Below are 22,262 nucleotides of genomic sequence, written 5' to 3'. Positions count from 1 at the left end.
CTCAGCTGTGCCAGCACCACATAGCTGCATTAGGAGCTGTGCCTGGAAATGCTGAGCTCCAGGGAAAAGCCTTTCCTCAAAAGACCTGTTCTTATACACGTAGAATAAAGCAGGCTGGAGCTCGTGAAACACCTTGGCCTTGCCAGCAGCCAGCTGGAGAGTGATGCAAAGGGCAAATCTGCCAGTGAACAGGCCTGCAGTGTAAGGCAATTGCATGGGAACATCCACTTGCTTTATCTTCCTGAGAGTAAGAGCTGCAGAGCTGCACAAGGCAGGGCAAGGAATGTCTCTGCCTGCTTGACAGTAATCCCTCTCCCCTAGACTATCCAAAATGGCATTTCTAGCATTTTTTTAATTTTTTTTGTTTCCCACACTTTATTTCCACTACTGCTGACTGTGTTTAATGCTTTCATGTTGCTTCCAGAGCTGTTTCTGCTTCTAATCCACTTGTAACTCCTTAGGGGATTCAGGGAGCAATAATTAACCTTTTGGTCCAAGAATTTCAATGGTTTCCTGTAGGTACTCCACTGCAAGCTCTAAAAAGCTTGGAGTATAAAGTGGAGGGGCAGCAAGCTGTGCTACAGCACATCTGTACAGAATGTTGGGCTAATTAGTTGGGGAAATTTTATTTGAATTGGTTCACTCATTGCACCTGCAGAGGTGCAGCTGGTTTTCTGCTTGCCTGCTCTTTGTAAAGCTGTGTTTACCAACCCTGTGGTTTCACCACTTGGCTTAAGGTTAGGCAGTGCACATAGTGCTGTGTGCTTGTTCTTGTCTTTTAGGGTCACAGGCTTTAAATGAGGCAGACAAGAGTAGGGCTGAATGAGGAACAAGATTTGGTACTTTCCTGTAGCATAACAAGTCTGTGCACCTTGCAAACAAATGAAAGCACTTTAGCTGGGTTTCTTACTGAGCCATAGCACCTGAACTGAGTGAAACTTTCTGCCAAAATTTAGTTACTTCTTCATTGTTTCTCAATTTATTAATTTGTTTTATTTTTACTGCTGCTTTGGCATGTGCATTTTAAGGTTTGATAAATTAGGAGGTTCAGGATCTGCAACTTGTGGGTTTTGCTGTAAAGAGCACTTATGGTAAACTATCTGAATTGCTTCATGCCTCTATCAATGCCTCTATTTTTTTCTCCAGTCAAAAAATAAAAAGGTTAAGCCCTGACGCTATTTTTGAAGTAATAATTTTAAGAAGTCAGCTTTATTGTTTAAGATGTAGCATATTCCCTGTTTTTTCTTACTGAAGAGATGCTGAAAGTGTTTATCCTGATTGCTCTGTGTGATTGAGGGATGTGTTCTTGAGAAGAGTGTTGAGCAGGGAATGGTGTGAGTTCCCTGGTCCTTCCTGTGGGATGCACCTGGGAATTCATTGGGATCTGGGGCAGAGTCTTTTGAAGTAGATAACAGAATGGATACATACAAGTGATTGTCTTGTTTTTCTGTGTTTTGTTGTTTATTTTCTTTTCCCAAATGATGCAATGCATTCCATAAGTTATGTGCTATAGAAATTGTGAATACAATATATTTTAATGGTTTAAAGCATTTGTGAGGAACCTGTGGCTGGATCCCAAGTGTTGCCTATGATGTATTCCCCAGCTGTATGAAGCACGATGTATCTCATGGAAGGGAAAATTCACCACACTGGAAAATTGTTTAATTCAAGTTTTTAATAAGCCTAAACCCTGCAAGTAGCTCTTTGACCTTAGCAAGGAAAATGTTCTCATAAGGGGGAAATAGTTTAAGTGAGCTCTGGGACTGAATTGCACCACATGGAGCAGGTGAATGTCACCCTGCTCACTGCTGTGAGGGGCCTCAGAGCAGGTGGTGGATGATGGCCTGACTTGAGTGTGGATTCTCTTCTGTGGGCTTAAACTCCTGCACAAGTAAACCAGTAGTGTATAAAAGAGATAATGGTGTATGCCCCTGGTCCATATCAGGTGGCATTTCTGCCTTTGTATGAGAGTGTTTTCCCACAGTATATATAGTTTTATACCATAGAGTTGTTTGGATTGGAAGGGATGTTAAAGCCCATCTCGTTCCAGCCCCTGCCATGGCAGGGACACCTTCTACCACCCCAGGCTGCTCCAAGCCCTGTCCAGCCTTACTTTGGACACTGCCAGGGATCCAGGGACAGCCACAGCTTCTCTGGGCCTCCACACCCACACAGGGAGGAAATTTTTCCTAATACCCAGTCCAAAACTTCCCAGAGTCAATTTATTTATTTCTGAACCACGGCTTATGCCTGCATTAGCTTTGTGGGCACTTGAGTCTCTTCCCCTGCTTCCCCTGGCCATGGGAGTTGGACAGTGGGAGCAAGGGAGGCACAAGTGACACGTGCTTGGCTTGTCATGAAAACTTAGTCTGGATGTCCTCTGTGGGATTATAAATATTTATAGTAGCTATGCAACTTAGTAACATTCATCACTCAACAAACATGACTTCCAATAAAATAGAATGACATTCTTATATGCAAAATAAATGCAAGAAGAGCATTATGGAGATAACAGGATTTCTCTGAGGATGCAGCAGGTATGGCTGGGCTTCAGCACCAAGTGGATTAAACTGCTAAATTAAAGATCCAAGTACTTTTTAGGGGGAAGAAAAATCCTCTGGGGTTGTGCTGTTGATGCCCTGCTCCCAGCTGTCACATGCTCCAGCTTTTTGGATGGGAGGAGGCCAAGGACTGAAAGTGGGCTGGGATGACCTCGGACATGAGACCGCACCCTCGAGATGCTGCGAGCCAGCAGTGAGGGCTCCAAGTGACCCTTCAAGCTCTTCTCTGTTGCCATCTCCTAATTGTGCTTGCTTGGGATGATGAATATTGGAAGAGGCATAGCACAATTAAATATCATCTGGGTTTGTTTTCATTAAAATAGAGATGTTATCTTTACACTTTTTTTATTACTTTCCTCAGATTTTTTAATTAAAAGCTTTAGAAACCCAGCGTTCTCATGAAGATCCCTTGTGTGAAAGGAAAGAGGGAAACTGCATTCCAGGCTGCAGAATATGGTTTTGTTGTTTATGAGGACGTGGGGAAAAATAAATCATGGAATTAGTTTTATATACTCAGTGTGTATAAACAAAAGAGGTTGCAGTGTGCTTTGCCATTATTTGTCTCAGGCAACTGGGACAAGTCAAGGGTGTTGGCTGGAAGGTGCCCCATGTCTAACACAACATGTGCTGGCATTAATGGTTTGGCCTCAGCTCTCCATCTCTTTGGTGAGTGCTGTGCAGTTGTGAGCTTTGGGGGGTTGTGTGCAGCATGGAGGGACTGCAGAGGGGACTGGCTGGTGGGATGGACTATGAGGAACACCCCAGTACCCCGGATTTGGGAAAGGAGGGGCTGGCTTGCAGCCTCTGGAAGGATCTTGCCTTGAGGAGCCTGTTTGCTGCTGCTGGGTCTGGGGCCACTTGGGTTTCGTTTCCTCTCTTTGTGCCCAGCCTTTGCTCCATGTTGACCCACATCAGTCACACCTTGGCTATTCCTGTTTGCTCTTGATATTGCTGCCTTCCCCCAGCAACAGCCTGTAAATGTTTTCTTTGGCTCCAAAGGTGGCTGATGTGAGCATCTGTCAATAAGGAGTTATTTTCATATCTATAACATTTTAGTAGAAGCTGCTGTAGATCAGTCCCAGGCTCTGCCCCAGGCTCGTGATGGGGGGACAAGGCTGTTTGCCTGCTGCTCTACAGGAAACAAATTTGTTTGTCTTAAAACCCCGTGTGCTTAGGCAAGGATGCTGCTGCTTCGTTTTTTTGACCATCAAAAGCAACAGCTGTGATTGGGGATATCACCTTTTTTTTAACGCAGCACCCCAGGGAATTATTTCTAAGGGACATCTACAGGTATTGTGCTAATGTGGACACTTGTGCTGCTGATGGACTCCTGGGACAGGAATTTTTAAATGTTCTGATAACTCTGGGGTAGGCATGTGCTTTGTGTAGCAAGAGGAAGCTTTACATGCATGGGGCATTAGTCTTAGTTAGGGTTACAGACCCTAAGTTTTTGAGGAGCTGGACCAAGTTCCAAAGTTGTAAAGGTGTGCAAGGGCTTCTGATTTATGTTAATCAAGTTTGTTAGTAAATAACCAGCTTTACAGCTGTTGGTTAAGACATGTAATGGAAATGAGCTGATGAAATATTTCTATTATTTTTGGCCTCTTTGTGTTCTGGTTTCTTGTTGGTTGTTTTGGATTTTTTTATTAAACTGGATGACACTGCATTGCTCTGCACTTCTTTTGACCTGATGCCCATGTCCTGTGGTGGATAATTCACGCCTATTCATAGCAAAAGAGCACTTAAATGCTGTCACTTAAATGTTGATTGTTCGGAGATTAGGGAGGGAATGGCTTTGTGCCTTTTATCTTTTCTGAACCATTTATTGTGCTCTGTATGCTGGATCAGATCCACCCTGATCAGTGCTCCCTGAGAAATGATTGTTGCAGACAACATAATGGCTTTCATATGTCATTTTCTGATTTCCAGCTTGTGCTTTAAAAATGTTGGTGGAATAAAATGGTTTCTGTAGGATTACTGTAATTCAAAAGGTCATCTAGGTAATAATTATCTTATGCATTTGGCTTAAGGAATTCAGAAACACAACATGAATTCAAATTCTCTCTTTCCAGATTGAATGATTAAATTCTGCATGCAGATGTCCTGGAATATAAAGACCAGACCTAAATTTAGAAAGAGCCTTCACAAAAAAAAAAAAAAGTAGATTAATCTTGGTAGAAATTGAAAATTTAATTTATATCTTGACTGAACTTGTGACAAAGCGGTTAGCAGAAGTGTGTTTAAAGTATTTTATTGAAAGTTTCACAAGCAGCAAGGTGGGATAAATGGTCTCCAGCTCCCAGTGAAACTGTCCATTTAAGAAAGGATTCTAAATCATAGGTTTAAACCCATTGTTTCAAACACCTGAAAATTAGTAAAGATGATACAAGATACGGTGAACTGGGACATATTTTGGTGCTTCCTGGTCCTTGTGTGATCCCATCATCTGCAGGGTCCAGCAATGGGAGACTGAGGTGATAGTTTTATTATTGTTTTTTAAAAAATATATTTGTTAATGAATAGTTTATTACTGGTTCTGTCTGCAGCTGTTGAACTGTATGTCTGCCTACAGGTTTTGCTTAACTGAGATCTGTTATGGGCAAGACTGAAATAAATACTTTTGAAAACATTACAGATCAACTCCCCACAGCAAAAAAGCTTTTATTCCTGTGAACTTGAAATCCCATTATGGGTTGGTGCTGCACGTTGGAGTTTATGCACTCTCTCTTCTCATGTGCCAATGGTCTGAAGATTTGTGTCCTTAGCTACCAGCATTTGGCCAAGTTAAATACACCCTCAAGATTTTGGTGTGGAACTCAAAGCCATAATTCTCACCTGTATGCAATCCAGTTACATCTCCATTTCAGCTTTTAAAATGCAGATAGTAGTTGGGTTTCAGATCTCTGCCCACTCCTGAATTCTGGGACCCACAGGTGTGAAATGCCAGTCTGTTCCCTCCCTGCCTCCCCCCCTCTGCCAGGAAAGGGATAGCACAGTTACTGTTTTCGGAGAAATTTTAATTTCTGGAGATTGCAGCGAAATAAATGTTAATTTTTCTTTCTGCAGGTCTTTCTGGTTCAAGTTAATCCAGGTGAAACCTTTACAATAAGGGCTGAGGATGGAACCCTCCAGTGCATCCAAGGTAAGAGGATACACAAACACATGGATGAGCACTGCCTTGCTTTATGGAATACCTGTTCTGTCATGTCTCCAAAAATGTGATGTGCAGCTCTGAAAATGCACTGAAGCACTGGGGAGGAGAACTTGCAGACGTGGCTGCTCTCTGTATTCTAGGAGTTCAGTATCTCAGAATGAGTCATGCATTTCTTGGAAGTCCAGGAGGATTTCTCTCTTCTCTCTTCTGTTATTTATCAGTCCCATCTTGCAGCCTCTTTGCATCTTTTCTGTGACACCCCCTCCATTTAAACAGTGGAAGGTGGGTGGTTCTTGCTTGAAGTTGCATCCCCAAGGAAATGATGAATTAATAGTTGTTTGAGATAGACGTTACAGAAGCTTCCCTGAACACCATCCAGGGTTATTTGGTCTTGATGAGCAATAATAACAGCAATTTAAAGCTGCTTGTAGAGATTTATAGCCAACATGCTGTGTGGTAAGAAATTGGTCCATGTGGCAATTAACAGAGGAATAAAGCTGGCTACTCCTTTTATTTGAGAAGAATGCTTTATTCTGGCTTAGTACATGAAAGATTTCCATTACAAATATAATTATGACCCCATTTATTTATAATTTTATTCATGCTCAAAGTGGTGTTCAGACAGTGTATTTAAATGAATGCAACTTGAAACCTTATGGTTCTGTATTCCCAGTAATTTAACGTGTTTGTGCCAATGGGACTTGTTTGGTACTCATCAGCAGTCTTTCATAAAATTGATTTAGAATTTCTAGCATAAGATTGTCTCCTTTTATTTGCTATAGCTGCAGTATTGACTGCCAAGGCTCATGTTTATTTGTATACACCCTTTCAGTTTGGCCTGAAAGTTCTTGATATTCTTTTCAAGCTAAAGCTTCTGATCCTACTTTATTGTAAAATATTTTTATTGCTGAACTCTGCTTCAAACACAGGAAAGCACCTGTGTTGCTGTTTTTTGGGTTTTTTTCTTCTTTTGGTAAAGCTGCTCTTAGCGTGCAGTTGTGAGATTTAAGTGATCTATTGCAGTAGATCTGTTGTAATCAGCCTGCAAATAAACTAAGATTTGGATTTGTGACAGTTCTGGTTTTGTGCTCTGAGGTTATTATAAAAGACAGGCTTATTTTGTGTGCAGTGTTTTTGGAAATTACACACCCCCTTTCTCCACAAAACTTAGTGTCTTTTTTCCCTGCTGTGATAGAGTTTTTGGTATGTTTAAAGGTGAATGTATTCCCTATACATAGGGCAGCACTCAGACAATAACGATGCATTTTCCAGTGCTCCCACACTGCACTATGATTAGCAGGATAAGGAATAATTTTAGCTCTATGTTAAGGCAGCATGAAAGTCTCTTTTTGGGCAGTGCCTCTCAGCTGGTAGCTCCCTGTGGAATAGATGATCCTTGCTTTTTCCGTACTGCCACGTACTCGGGGTTATGACATAAGATGTGCTGCTGAATATTCAGAGTGTGAAGGACTGCTTTATTACAAATTGGGTGATTCTCCTGAGTTCAGGGAGTGAATGGTGTTAATAAAAACTTGAGATGTCATGCTTGGTAACACTAAATTCTTCAGGATATACGAAAGCTCTTCCCTTTGGCATGTGACTGTTCTGCAGGGACAGCTAACTTTGCTTATGTAGAATAATTTAATTTTTTTTTTTTTTTTTTTTTTACTCTTCTGCTTATGACTTTTCATAAACAGCATGAAATCTTCAGGTTGTGCTCCTGGAGCCAGTTCTGGAAATCCTGTGAGCCCCACTTTGTGTCCAGAACCCTGTTTGGCTCCACAGCTGTGGTGTGCCTGGTGATGATGTGCTTTAGAGGACTGAGGCAAAAACAACTGAGAAGATGACTTAGTGAATCTTCATTTGTCTTATCAAGGTTGGAAGAAAGACACTTTCTCGAGTAAAACCTCTGAGGAATATCCTCTGTTTTAAACACCCTGAAGTGTAATTAGCCACTAATTGAGTAATCACTGTTTTAAGCCAGAAGGAACAGATGCACATTTGAATGTTTCTGATGTTTTGGAGTGGTGGAGAAATCTCAAATACAAAAATTTTTCCCAGTTCCTGGGGGTTACAGCAGTAAGATAATCAGTGAAAACTTAAAATAATAACCCCTAAATAATAAAAAAACAGGAATAAATATGTATTTGTAACTGAGGATGCAAGATGTTGCAGCAATTGCCCTCTTCATTCATGGGGGTTTTTTTGCATATAGTTGAAGGTGATTTGTTTAAGACAATGATTTATAAGCCCTGTAGATCATGGTGTGGGCCTAGATTAGGCAGCTCTTGGAAATGATGTGGTGGCTGGGAGAAGTTCAGCTGCTCAGTAGGCATGGAGAGGGTCTATGGTTTTCCTGAGAAGACAGATTTGAAGAGAAAACAAATTAAAAAACCCCACAACAAATCTGGTCTTCCAGAGAAATCCAGCCCTTGAGTGCACAGTCCACATGGTGAATTGTTCAGGGAAGCATCTGAACAGTTCCAGGTGCTCTCAGCAGGAGTTGTCTGACTTCCTCAGGATTTGCCTTCTCCATCCCATGCAATAGCAGAGATGCTGTGCTATGTGACTTTGTAGCCTTTATAACAACAGCCAAATAAAGGAATAAAGAAAATGGACGTTGGGGATTAATTGAGATGATTTTTTTAATAGTTGCTAGAAGCTGAATCAGGTAGGAGCCGGTGACCTGAGGCTGCCTGTGTGGATGGGAGGCACATGGTGCTGCCCAGCTGGGCTGTTCAACACCCCAGGGCTTGCTGAATGTTGGGGCTGGCCACCTGGCCTGTGGTATGAAGTGGAAACATAAAGCACATCCTTTATTCATGTGTGATTGCATGGCTAGTCTTTGTTCCTTTTAACCCATGTGGGTGTTAATGACAAATTATTGGTGTGCTACCTTTGGGATTTCCTGCTCACCCAGTGCTGCCAAAGATCCAGAATGAGTCTGGGGCTCAGACTGCAAACCTGCCCCTCTGGGTGGTTCAGGGGAGGCTGATTTAGGATCTTCATTCAGGGTCTTTGGAAGATGGAACATGTGTATGTGCTCTGTCATCAATACTTTAAAAGCTGCTCTTTTATATAAAGTTTGACAGATATTAAATACTTCATAAATGTGTCAATACTTTAAATGCTTCATTTCCTTTTCATATATTCCCATTTTATTTGTCAAGAACTCAGGACTTGACTGTTGCTAGCTTTGCAAGAAAAGGACAAGGGCAGGGCATATCAGCCATTTCTTTACTTACCTATTAACTGTGGACCTTTGTATTTCCTTTGTATGAAAGATTGCTTCTAGCTAGTGCTTTGTGGTAGCCACAATAAATAAAATATGGAACAGGGTGAGAGCCTCAATCTGGTAACTACAGAATGGAATTGAAACAGACTCCTGAATTAAAAAAAAAAAAAAAATTAAAATGTATTCCTCCTGAATTAAAAAAAATAAAAATTCTTCTTTCTAAATTTCAGAATAAATGGATCTCATTTGAAGCTGACATATTCAGGAAACTCCTGTTTTCCTAGTGGTTGATTAAAGATGAGGTTTTTTTAGCCAATATCTTAAGATCTTTGGTAGGAACTTTCGTTGCTGCCCAAGAGTTTTGTCATTCACACTTTAAAAATTCACTGTTTGGGCATAGTTTGGGGCAGTGGAGCTGTACTTGAGAATCTGTTCAGAGCTTTTCCCTCCTGGAAGGCAATAATGCCAAGCTGTCACGCCTGCTGTGGTAGGAATAACATGGACAGAATGATTATTCTGGTGCCACTTGCTTGTCACCCACATGTTGAAAATATGTATGTACAGAATATGCAGGCTGCATAAAGCTTCTGTCCATTGGTCACCGTTGATATCCACTGATTGCCCAATTTTTGCTGAATGTCCTTTTTATTGCCATCCATGGAAATGGTCCTCAAACTGGATTTCATTTTCTGCCACAAACCAAATGGAATTTTCTGTATGCGTGTAAAGCTCCAAAAAGCCTGTAACAAGGTAGAACAGGTAGGAGAAAAGCAGCTGATGGAATAAAAATTGGAATTCCTTGTAAATTCTGCCTAACCCGTGGAAATAGTGCTGCTGGCAATATTCTCTTGAAACTCACCTCCAGTCTTTGTCTTGTATGACAGCACAAGGTTTGAATAGTGAAGAACAAAATTTGTGTGAAAAGAAAAATATGCTGAAGGATAGAAATTATGCTTTAATTCTGGCCTTGAACAGAGGGAATTCACCCTTGCATAGGGTGAACAAGGCTCTGCATTAAACTGGCTTTTGTGATTTATTCAAGGACAAGGTACAGATGAGCAATGGCATGGAGGGGTTGCAGTTATGTTGGAGCATAAATATCTGTATTGTAGACAAGGACCTAGATTGCTTCTGGGTGGTTACATTTTGAAATGAAAACAGGATAAAAACATAGACAGTTTACTAATACAGATATTTGTTTCAAGTGATGTTTTCAAGTGTTTTGCCATTGAGGCTGAACTTAGTCTTTGCTTGTTCTTATCTTGTAAAATAAAGAATGCAAGAATTAAATTTCAGTGCTGCCTTTTCTGTGGCTCTTAAAGCGAGTAACTCAAGAAAAAGACCAGAAGTCTGCAAAAAAATCTAGCAGTGGTTTCTGAAATGAAAGATTTCCTGGAATTATTATTCCCTTAATTTGGTGGGTGGGTGGGGTTTGGTGTGGTAGTGCAAAGGAATGGATAGTATTAAAGGCTTAACAGCTGTATATTTGTATAGGAAGAGTGTGTGTGTCAGTGAAATAAGGCTGTTAGTACAGTCCAAGCAAACCAAAGTGTGTATTTTTTTATTCCCTCTATGGTATGAGGTTGGAAATGAGGAAGTGAGTCAGTTTCTTGCAGGGAAGGAAAGAGTTGAAAATAAACAGGACACAGTGTGAGCAAATGAGTGGTACCTGTGGAGTGTTACTGGGTGGGGACAAAGGCACCAGGATGAGAGTGGTGATGGGCACATGTGAGAGAACAGATGGATCATAGAATCCCAGAATGGTTTGGTTTGGGAGGGCCCTTAAAGATCACCTCATTCCAGCACCCCTGCCAGGGGCAGGGACACCTTCCACTATCCCAGGTTCCTCCAAGCCCTGCCCAACCTGGCTTTGGACGCTTTTAGGGATGGAGCAGCCACAGCTTCTCTGAACAACCTGTTCTAGTGCATTAACACTTCCACAGTAAAGAATTTCTTCCTCTTACCTAATGTAAACCTGCCTTCTTTTTGATTAAAGCCTTGTTCTGTTGCTCTACAACCTTGTCCAAAGTCCTTTTCCAGCTCTTTTTGAGCCCCTTGAAGCTCTGGAAGGGGTTCTGAGGTTTCCTCAGGGCCTTCTCCAGGCTGAAGAACTCCACTCTCAGCCTGTCTCTGTAGCAGCCTTATGATCATCTTCCTAACCCTCCTCTGGAGTCTATCCAACAGTTCCACCTTCTTTTCATATTGGGGACCCCAGAGTTGGATGCAGTACTCTAGGCGAGGACTCAGGAGAGCACAATAGAGGGGGAGAATCACCTCCCTTGACCTGCTGATCCCACTTCTGGATGTTGCATCAGAGGTTGGGGAGGAAAGAAGCCTAAAGAGACAGAACAGAAAGATCCAGGCTCAGTGTGTTTCCAGAGCTGAGTTCACCTGGTGCATCGGGAGCTGGGAGCACCTGCTCCATTCCCTCTGCAGAGGCAGATACTGAGTTGTTCTTCAGTGAACCTGTTCTATCATCTCCCTCTGAGATGATAGAACAGCAGCTCCTGAAATCACGTGGCTTTGGGGAGGCTTGCAGAAGGCTGGAGATATGCTTTAATAAAACTTCATTAAAAAATATTTTTTAATTATTTAATTTAATTAAAGCTTTTTTTATGCTTTAATAAAGAGCAACTGGTGAAATCTGCAGTTCTTTGGACCCTCCAGGGAGGGCACTGCCTGTGTGCTGGTGAGACCCACTGGAGTTGGAGTCCCTTTGGTTCAGTACCTGCTTCTGTCCAGAGCATCACCTGAATTATTAGAATTTGGTCATTGGTTACATTTAAAGAAATAAGTTTGTGACCGTATTGAAAGCATGCTGCAAAGCACTGCATTGATCAGAACATTAAACTTGTCAAAGCAGGGAGAAGCATTGTCCTTTCTCACCTGTCTCTGCTGGTAGTTGGGAGCTGCATGTGGTCAGGGATGCTCCTGGGGAAAGGCTCTGTTGGCACATCTGCCAGGGTGCACAGCAGCAGCACAGGATGGACGTGCTTGGCTGTGTCAGGGAAGGGAGGGGTGAAATGCAGGGTGAGCTCTGATTCTGTTTCTCCCTTGTTTCTGCAGAGTGTTTCAGCTCTTTCCACCTACGTGCTGGTGGGCAGGCTGGTTACACGGCATGGAAAACTCTCTGTAGGAAATGCAGTTCCAGTTCAGACTGTTTTGGTCATTAGGGCTTGGAGCAGAACAGTCTGTGTGGTGGTGTTTTACAGCATAGCTCTTGGTATTAAATAGCTTTTGTTTATGCTTTGTTTATTAAGTTTTGGCTCAGTTTCTTTCTGTTTACCAGCAAGGGCCCTTTTCACCCTATTAAGTTTTAAAGCATAACTCTTACTCCTCATTTAGATTGCCTTACTTTGACTTCTGGAACTTGTGTCTAGATTTAGTGTTTGATGGAAAAGCCAGGCCTGCAATACCCATTGGTCTCCTGTAGCACAAATAAATTTTTGGTTTATTAAAGTTCTTTCTATTAATGGACAAATGAGGAAATACCTGCATAAGCATCCTGCAGAGCAAAGCTGTGGTTGAGAATAACTGGGAAAAATCCCATGTCAGTATCTAACCAGTTTTTTTTGTACTGACCAAGATGTTTTTAATATATATATATATGTATGAGTCAGTATCATCCTTTAGAGGCATTGTCAGCATCTTCTGGGTTTGGTCACTTCAGTGTTTCAGCAAACTCAGCTCTGTAGCACAGGCCTGGGATCAGCTGAGCTTTCCTGTTGGAATGTTATCTGTGGTGCACTCCATAGCTATGAACCACCTGTTGTTAATCATATAATCATAACAGACACTTATTTTATTTTCACATTGCCGCCTAGCTAGAAAATACCAGAATTTGCAGAGGACCCTTTCATCCTCTGTGTTGTTTCTAATGTTTTTGGTGCCTCTCTGTATGTCAGAGATAGTCTCTCTGCCCTTTCAGTGATTGGTCACCTTAGAAAACTGTGGTCCTAGTGATGGATCTTTCCTGTGCAATAAACAACTTTCAGGCTTTCATATCTTTGTGAACCTTGTGTTGAAATCTAAGAAAGAGCAAAGAGCTGCTAACCTGGAGTAGGTTTTTCCCATGTTATTGTCAGTGAGATCATACCACCATTCCCTGTTCATCTCATGGTTTTATTTTTTTAGCACACCACAATCAAGTATAGGAAGCCATGTAAGAAGCCAAGAGTAAACAATGGGATGCTTTGTTTACTGTGTGAATAATCTTAGCTTCTCCATTTTAAATCCGATAATGCTAAGAATAATTATGGAAATTTATTTTGCATGTGTGTGATTAAATCTTGAACCAGATGCACCTGCACTTGTAGCTTTGCTGGGTGGAATATCTGGTTCTTTACAGTTGGTAGCTGTTATTTGTTATAGCTCCCCTGACACAAGACAAAAGGAAAAAGAATCTTGGCATGTAATTAAATTTTAATTTGGCTTAATCTTTCCAAATCCTAAATTGTGACTGTTTTGTAGTATACACTGAGAGAAAGGGAGAGTGCTACAGCTAAGGCTGGAAATATTTTGGAAATTCTATGAAATACAGAAATCAAGGATTTCTTGAGACCCTTGCTGGGGATGTCCAGAGCCTCTCCTGACCCTGCAGCCTGGTCCCTGGGGAAGGTGCTGCCCTGGCCAGGCTGGGATGGGACCTGGCAGCCAGTGCTGTGTCCTGCTGACGTGGCCTCAGGGCACAGGAGCTCCGGTGGAGGAGAAGGGCAGGGGCTGAGCCATCAGCAGGCTGAGAAATAAATTGACTGGAACCATTCTGATTTGTACATAGGCAAAACCAAATTGTCCTGCTTCCCAGCAGAGCAGCACCCAAATGAGCAGAGAAGCAGTTCTTGAAGCTTGTCCTTTGTTAAAATGGAGATTTTTTGGTATGTTTTTTGGAATGCCTAAGAATCTGCTGCTGGGAAATGCGTTGATCTCTAGAATTAGGACAGCAGACTTTAAAGACAAATGTTAGAACATACGGTCTGGGCTATAATTTCAGACTTTTATTTTGGGTCTGTAAATATGCAGGACTTGTATTTGGGGTTTGTGTCTGTCCTTATTTTACTTGTGTGAGTATGTGTGTGTATGTATATATATATATGCATATATATATGTGTCTGACAGAATCAGGAATTGTGGTACATCCAGGGGCCCTTGTGAAGCTGTTTTGTACCAGCAGACTATCAATTTTTAACTTTCCTGCTATCTCTGGATCTCTGCCCAAAACACAGGGAAGTTCTGTGAGTGTGTGGGTATCTGCAGGAATGCTGGAGTTGTGTCAGCCCTGCTCAAATGCTGCTAATCCTCCTTGTGTGGACCCAGTGCATTCCAGTCAATGGTGGCAGGATTTTCAGGTCCAAGATTCACATTCTTTACTCAGGCTACAGACATTGCAAACCCATTAGTCAGTGCTTTTAGACTTTTTACAGTGTATTAGTGCAGCTACAGTTTTGAAGTAGTAAGGCAGTTGTAGTCAACTTTATTAATCTGAAGTAATTACATTTGTTGGCCAGAAGAATCATAAAATTATTCCATTATCCTTATTAAATTCCTTTACTCCCCATCACAGCCAAATATTTAGTTTCCCATGCTTTTTATTCTTTAATGTCTTTAATTCTGGTTCATGTTTGTTGTTCATGTAGGAGATGTGGATTAGGGATGGGGATGAAGCATATTGTAACTTTGAATCTTTGCAGGGCTTTTATTATTATGCCTCTCATTTTTAATTTTGAAACAAATCTCGACTTGGATAAGTGATAATAATGAATTGGCTTTAAATGGTAAAGAATGTAAACTGGATTGTTGGTTTTGCTAAATTTTAAATTGTACTTATTCCCACCATAAAAAAAATATAATCACGTGGTGGTTGTTGAAAGCTGTATTGAATCAGCTGTTGATTCTGCTGTTATCAGGTTTCTGGGACTGGGTAGCTCTCACTGTAACAGTCTAACCCCTTCTATATTTAGGTACAATCTGTGTGATCATGTCTTTAAGAGTCTTGTTTTTTCTTTCTGCTCCAGTGTTTTCTCATGGTCATGGCCATAGGGTAGATTCTGTGACATCAACAACTCATTTTGTGTGTTGTGAATATTTTCATTAATAGAGGTTTAAAGAATAAATTATATTAACAGAAATAAATTGCTGAGTTAGCTTTGTAAAGAAAGCATCACTGGCTTCAAAACACAAAAGAAAGGAAAAAGCCCACACAACCACATATGAACCAGTGGGAAATTGTATAACTGTGGACAACCTCAAAGTGTATAGGCTGCCATCCAGCTGTATCAGTATTAGTTGTTTAACAGTAAATCTAGAATCTGACTTAATATTCCAAATCATTTAGGACAAATATCCTAGAAACAAATAAACCTACACAGTGATTTACTCATTTAAACACCACAAGACTTAATTTTGATTTTTCCCTTTTTTTTATGGGTCAGGGAGCTTCAAATACTACTTAAAAATCAAGCTACTCCTGGAGATGAGTGGGAGTTTTGTTGGGGCTTTTTTTTTTCAATGTTTAACAAAAGACTAAGTTCTGTCATAATTTGTGCAATTTACTTTTTATTAATGCACCCCATGTGTTGTAATGTAAAGCTGCAGAGTTCTGCACATGCTTTGTTTATAAGCTGGGTTTGATTACTGTTTATGACTTTTTGCCTTCTTGATTATATTATTAACTACAGTTTTAATGGTGTGCTTTAGGATTTATTTTTTCCTTGCTCTGGTGATTTTTAAGTTTATTCCTCTTATTTCTGCTGGGAATGAGATGGGGGAACATTTGAGTGTAGATGGGTTGTCACATTCAGTGCCTTCTTCTCTGGGTCGCTGTTAATTCTCTGTCAGTATACCCCATATAGGAGATCTTAAAAAAATATTTGGCAGCACAGAACCATGTTAACTCGGTGTGTATGGGAAGGATTGCAAATTACTCAGCAGCAAGGTTTATTTTTGCTTCTCCTGGCAAGTGAAAGGCTTGTGACCCTGCAGGTATGGAAGAAAGAACCTGTGCAGAAAGCCTTGTGTAAGGCTTTGTCAGCAAAGCATGTTCTAATTGTTATGGGAAGGCTTTGGTATTGCCAGCACTGGCTAAACAAGAGCTTGCAATTTTATTTTTTTTCTCAAAATACTTGGATTTTTTTATTTTTTTTTCTTTTTGACCATACAGCTTTCAAGCAGAATTACACAAGTGACCATTTGGTCTATAATTGTCTATATACTATTTATCCAAGCTTCATCTTTTAAGTGGTGTGCACATTAAGCGAGGCTGTGCTGTGTTGTTTATAAAAATCCAGCCTAAAATTCCTAGAAACTCGTGGAGTTTTGGTTACCCTGCCTGCTGCTGCCGAGGGTGAGGCTCTTCAAATGCCATCTCGGCGAGGTCGCTCCAGATGACCTCGGCGTAACGTGATAAAAGACTATTTTTGTCTCAGCAGACGATATTATCTCACCATAACGTTTTTGAACATTTCTGGCTGGATTGTTCTGAATGTTGGAGCTGTGCCTGGAGAGGGGACTGAAACACAATGCCTGCCATTCTCAATTGTGTGAGCACTTGGGTTTGACGGGACTGCGGTGAGCAGGGTGGGAGTGGGGCATTAATTAGACCCCCTCCAGTCCAATTCCCAGCACCTGTAGCCTTGGGACTTACACTAGCTCAAATGTTTCATTTCTAAACCAAGTTTTTGTGAACGAGTGTGTATCTGTGTATATATGTTCATCTACTCTTACATGAGGTATCTATGTACAACTGTAAAATTATACATATGTATTCAGAAATATATATATATGTATATATTTGTATTTATATATGGTTATTTTATCACCTTAAGATGGTTACTCAGCTCTCCAAAGCCATTACAGCCATGGCTCTCCTCTGAGTGAAAGCCTTTCTAATCCTTGGTGCAAGCGTGGAAATGGCAAACAAGTGCCATTGGGTGATCTACCCACAGGATTTTCACTGAGGCTTCATTAAGGTTACTTAAGTTAGAAGTAATTTGCCTCCCTTGGGGGAAAATTCTGATATTTGGAATGTTTATCAGTCATCTGCAAAACGAAATGAACATAATTGGTGGCTAATTGTTTGCAAGAACTGTGAAATACAATTACGAAGAGTTAAGCTGAAACCAATTGTGTTTATGAAATCTAGCATAAAAAACACTATATTAATCCTGCCTCAATACCAGGAAACGCAATTAGTGTAATTAAGACTATCATATTGTAATTTTCTTGGCAACTCGATGCCTTGGCAGCAGCTTTGCCCTGCCAGGGCTGGAGCGGAGCGCGTTCCCGTCGGCGGCTCCTTCTGCCAGGGGAGCTCTAAAATGACTTTGTTTACCCTGTCGTGGGGTGCTGCTGCCGGCTGGAAAAAGCTCTTTTTTTTTCACCCAAAAAGTGCCTTTGGGTGGCTCAGCAGCGGGCACGGTGTCGTTTTGCAGGCTGTCGTCTGTGCTGCCTGCAGCCACATCCCCGCCCGTGAGCTCAGGGTTTGGGATCCTCACTGGGGTTCCTCCAGCTGGGATTTCACCAAGGCGCTCCTTGGGCTGGGTTTTCTGCCAGTCCTGCCCTGCCAGCACAGGCCAAGCTCTGCCTCCATCCTGTGCCACCCTGGGGGTGCTGAGCCCTGTGCAGGAGGGGACAGTGCAGCAGTGAGAGGCTGCAATTAGGGCAGAGTAAACACAGATGAGAATTGCAATTAGGCTCTCATCAGCATTGCGTGCTGTATCACACAGATCCATAGCTTCGTCCGTTTGAATTGAAATAAACTTAGGTATGTTTAGCTTGGTGTTTTGAGCAGCAATCATAGGTGTCTCCATGCTGGTAACAATGTGGACCACGACTCTGAAATCAGCTTGAATATACATCGCTGATGGATTTGTAGAATGTGCCCAGGTCAGGAAAAAATGAGTATGGTAACATAGTTGTTATTGTTGCAGTTTGTCTGTCGCTGCTGTGAATGCACGTAATTAAGGGATAATCAGCATAATGCCTACTTTGAGCTCTTCTTAATGGTTTAATTGCTTCTCTGAGTTAAATAAACACTTTATGCTTATTTTACAAATTTTTCCTCAGGGAGCTTGTCACATGGAAGTGTACGTGCATGTATTTATTTTTTAAACATAAAGAATAATAGGTTATTTAATTAAGCTTCTCCTGAAGTCCTCTTTTGGGATATTCTGTGTTCTCATGAGCTTCTCTGATAAGTAATGTATCAGAATAGGCTGGGTAAAAAAGGTAATGAGTTTATCAGTAGGAAAATGAATGTTCATGTTAGTGTTATTATTCCAGAGTCACCTGTGTGCCCATCCTTTGTGGGCACAAGTGCCTGTGTACATTTTTCTGTACTTTGTGACATGCTTTAACAGTTTCAAGGAGCTGTGATAGCTGCTGAGGACTGTCCCCAGGTAAAGTGAGGCTCTGGGTACCAACTGATTTGAAGCCTGAGCATATGCAGATGTGAGGTGTCCCTAGAGATTTCTCTTCTCTAGGCTAAACAATAACCTAATTGTTTTGATCATTTTTTTCCTATTAATTTTCATTCTGTTCATTTGTCTTTTTAAAGACACTGCATGCCACATGTATCACGTCCATGTCCATGGAACTTCCTGGAGTCTGCTGAAAATTTTACCCAGCTTTTCCTTCTGCTGTATTGAAGTCTTCATGTCTTTTAAAAGATCGCCTGCCCCAGAATACTTACAAGGGATATTCAGTATCTTTTTTATTACCTGCATTTCTAGATCCTGTCTTCTCAGTCAGGGTACAGCTCACTTTGAGTATTATTGGAATTTGCTCCTTACAAAAGGCCAGAGCAGTGGGCAGCCTGGCTAGCAGGCTCCTCGGTGAGCTGGTGACCCTGTTCAACAGTGACGTTATTTTGCACAGGAACTGAATGTTTTCCCGATAAGTTTCTCAGCCAAGGAGTCTTGGTTTTCAAAATACTTACTGGTACAGTGCAATTAGTACCTATTGGCCTTCTTCCTTTCCTTCATACAGGGGAATTTTATACATTTCCTTGAAATGGCTTAAACTGCTGAATTAATTAATACACTAAGTTAAGACTGTGTTTAAACAATGCTGCTGTAACTGTGTCCTCACTTCCCTGGCAGTGCAGGGCTGGGCTGTGGTCCCTGCTCCATGATGGTGGTGTAAATACCACACTACAAAGCCAACCTCACCCTGTTTTGAAGCCCTGGTGTGTTCCAAACACCAGGGTAATCTCTCTAACGAGGCTGTGGATGTTTCTGTGTGGGTAGTGGTGCTGTGCAGATCAGGGGTGTTTTTGTTTATGACCACAAGGGTGTAAGGACAAACTTCATACTCTGCTGGGTCTTGGAGCAGTGAGTGGCTTTGCCATGAGCATGTGAGCAATGACAACTTTCAGTTGAGCTTTTCTCCTCCTCTTCACTCCAACAGCTTCTCTGCAAGGGAGGCTTAACTCTACAGAAAGGTGGGGGTGTGTTCAAAGGCTTTTCAATTTATTTATTGATGCCTTGTCTGTATTTGAACTACAGGCTTTTATATGTTCAAGTAACAGGAGGTTATGTTTTCCTCAGGGTGAATCTGAGACTGAAATTGTGTTGTTGGCAAGTACAGCAAATTGAGTGAGTTTCAGTTTTAAGGCCAACACAGATCCTCAGCATCAAATTTGGGTGCTCTGCTTTTGAAGCACATTATATACACAAAAGAAATAGAGGTCTGCAAGCTGATAAATGGCATTTATCAACTGCTGCTCATTCACAGTTATTTTTATTCTGCATGTAGCCAGAAAAGCTTATGCACAAGATGGGTTAAGTGAATTAGGTAGCTATTAGAGCCAGCTGCTATGTCAGAAATAGAACTGTAGTTATTTTCTAAGCCTAGAGTGTATAGCTGCCGTATTACTTCAATACTACTATCTCTCCTCTACTTGCAACTCTTTAAACCCCTTGTTTCATAATTTTAGCAGCTATGTGGCAAGGACCATTTTGAATATACAATTTGGAGCATTATTTGTCTTGCTTTTTTTTTTTACTGTTAAGATGTGCCAGGCAGGCTTAGTGGTTAGTCTTATCTGCCTGGGTTTAGTGAATTGCTAAAAGCAGTTTGTGCAAATGTCTGGGCAATTTTAAATTGAACTTTTTATAATTAAAAATGTAATGAGAGTCATTAAAGCAGCAGTGATTCTGTTCTAAGTACAAATGCAGTTAGAGGCTGAAAAATTGCCTTTCAAAGCAGATAGCCCTTAAAAGCTGGCAGCATGCAGCACTGCTGATAAGGAAGGTGGGGCTCTCTCTAAGCCCTGCATGCTTCCACATGAGTTTTGCTGGTGTTTTCAAGTTTATGCTCTCCACAGATCTCCCAGCCCCTCAGTAAAGAGTGACTGTTGTACATGTGTGTGGAGCTGACATTCTGACTCCCTTGCAGACACCCCATGAGATAGATGTGCCTGGGAAACACAGCCAGAAGAGTTGTGTGCTCAGTGGGGTGACAGCTCTGCCCTGCCTTTGAGGGGACCAAACACCCTCCAAATTCCTCAACAGCCACTGGAGCAAATTTGCCCCTTCAATAGGAGCTTGAGCACATAAGTGAACTGCATGCTCTGATTCATTGTCTTTTTCAAGAGTATTTTTGAGTAAAAGAGGGAAACTACAGGCTGCAAGTCTGAGAGAGTGTTGGCCAAAGTAACATACTCCAAACATGAGGGGCTGTAGGGAATCATGCTCAACATTTTGGTTATATTTTTATGGACACAGATAAAGTGAAAATAGTATTTTATTCTCAAGTGTCATTTTATTTGGTTTGCTGGCATCCACCAATGCTGCTTCATTGTACACAAGAAACTCTTTTCTGCCCCTTTCTGATTTCTTTCTCTTCTGTATTTTACCTGTGAATTACTACATTTTCCAGTATGTCTGACCTACATTCAAACCTTTATTTTGTGTCTCAGAAGTTGGAGGACGGTTCTTCAGCCTTGCTGTGGATGTGTTGCTTCTTGGAGAGCTTTCATTTTAGTAGAGTGGCTGTTCTGTCTTGTATTGCTCTAAAGTGCTTCCCTTCCTTGTGATTTTTATATTAGTAGAAGACAGTTTTTACTGGTAAAAACAGTGGTTGTTTTTGACTTTGGAAAAATTGTGGTTTGATACAAACGACCTGACCTGATGGAGAGCTGCTGCTGAAAGACATGACCTCATGATGTCCTCTCCACCCTTTGCATCATTTCCCACTGTTTCCTTTGCCTGGTGCTGGCATTTGCCTGACCCATTAGCCTGGTCAGGAAGGAAAAACTGATCTTCTGCCATTTAGTCTCAGCTCCCACAGTTCAGGAGCAAAAAAGAAGAGGAGGAGGTCAGGCAGAGGAAGAAATGAGAGTGATACTTCCATTTTAGTGGCATTAGCTCACAAACCTATTTATCCAGTTACTAATTATGCACCCTGGTAGGAAAATGAACTAATGTGAATTAGGAACATGAGCTGCGTGTTACAGGGGTTAGAATACAAGAAAGCCACTTGTTAAATTATTTTGTTCAATTTACAGATGGTTTTAAGTGCCTGTTTTGCAGTGCTTGTTGGGTGTGTGTGCCAGAGGCTTTGGGTGGCTGTGAGGCATCATCACATGGGCACCCCAGAAGAGAGTCTGGGACCCTCTTGGCTGCGAGACCCTTTTTATTGTTTCTTCTGCATATGCTTTTGCTGTGGGGCTTTTGAAACCCAGCCCATAAAGAAACTATCAATTATACTTGTGTCACCTCAGGCTTCTCTCTGCTGTGAACTAGAACTGATCATCTGCTGAACTGCCCAGAAAGGAATGGAAAATGCAGATGCCTGAGGGGCACTTGAGCTGAGATGGTGATGGGCAGTCAGATGTCACTTCAGTCCTGTGGAGACCTACTGGCAGGATTGTGCTTTTTCTTTGAGTTATTTGGGAGCCATTTAATTTATTTTTGAGGAAAATTGCAAACACTTGTTGGGGATCAGTAAATTGTGAGGGATGCACAAAGGGGTTATCCTTGGAGTCCCTGCTCCTCCCTGGCCCTCAGCTCAGGAGCTCATTCACTAAAGGATATTGTGTGGAGGGGAAGTCTCTCCCTGACTTCAGAGCAATATAAATCCTTCAGAAACAGTGGCCTCTTTCTGTTGCTTGTCTCATTCTTCTGTCCAAATACCAGGGGATTCACAGCATCTTTTGGACTTCAGAGAGATTGGCACATCTTATTTCAAATTCAGATGAGGAATGCCAGTTTCCCCTGCTCTAGATCTTCCTGCCTTGCTTGCAACTTGGTCTGCATGTTTTGTACTCTGCTGTATCAGTGCATCCATTCCACAGGAAACACTTGTGGTTTCTGTA

General features: G+C 41.5%; 1 protein-coding gene across 1 annotated transcript in view; it reads left to right on the top strand.

The window, feature by feature from the left end:
* FNDC3B (fibronectin type III domain containing 3B) overlaps positions 1–22,262 on the top strand; it is a 182,610-nt gene that overhangs the window by 39,304 nt on the left and 121,044 nt on the right. The window contains exon 3 of the mRNA XM_019007844.1: positions 5,628–5,703. Within this exon, the coding sequence (XP_018863389.1) occupies positions 5,628–5,703 (76 nt within the window). The remainder of the gene's footprint in view (positions 1–5,627; positions 5,704–22,262) is intronic.

Source organism: Parus major, chromosome 9 (assembly GCF_001522545.3).
Source record: "Parus major isolate Abel chromosome 9, Parus_major1.1, whole genome shotgun sequence".
Lineage (NCBI taxonomy): Eukaryota > Metazoa > Chordata > Aves > Passeriformes > Paridae > Parus > Parus major.
Note: the sequence above shows the minus strand (reverse complement) of the source record. Positions and strands in the feature narration are given on the sequence as shown.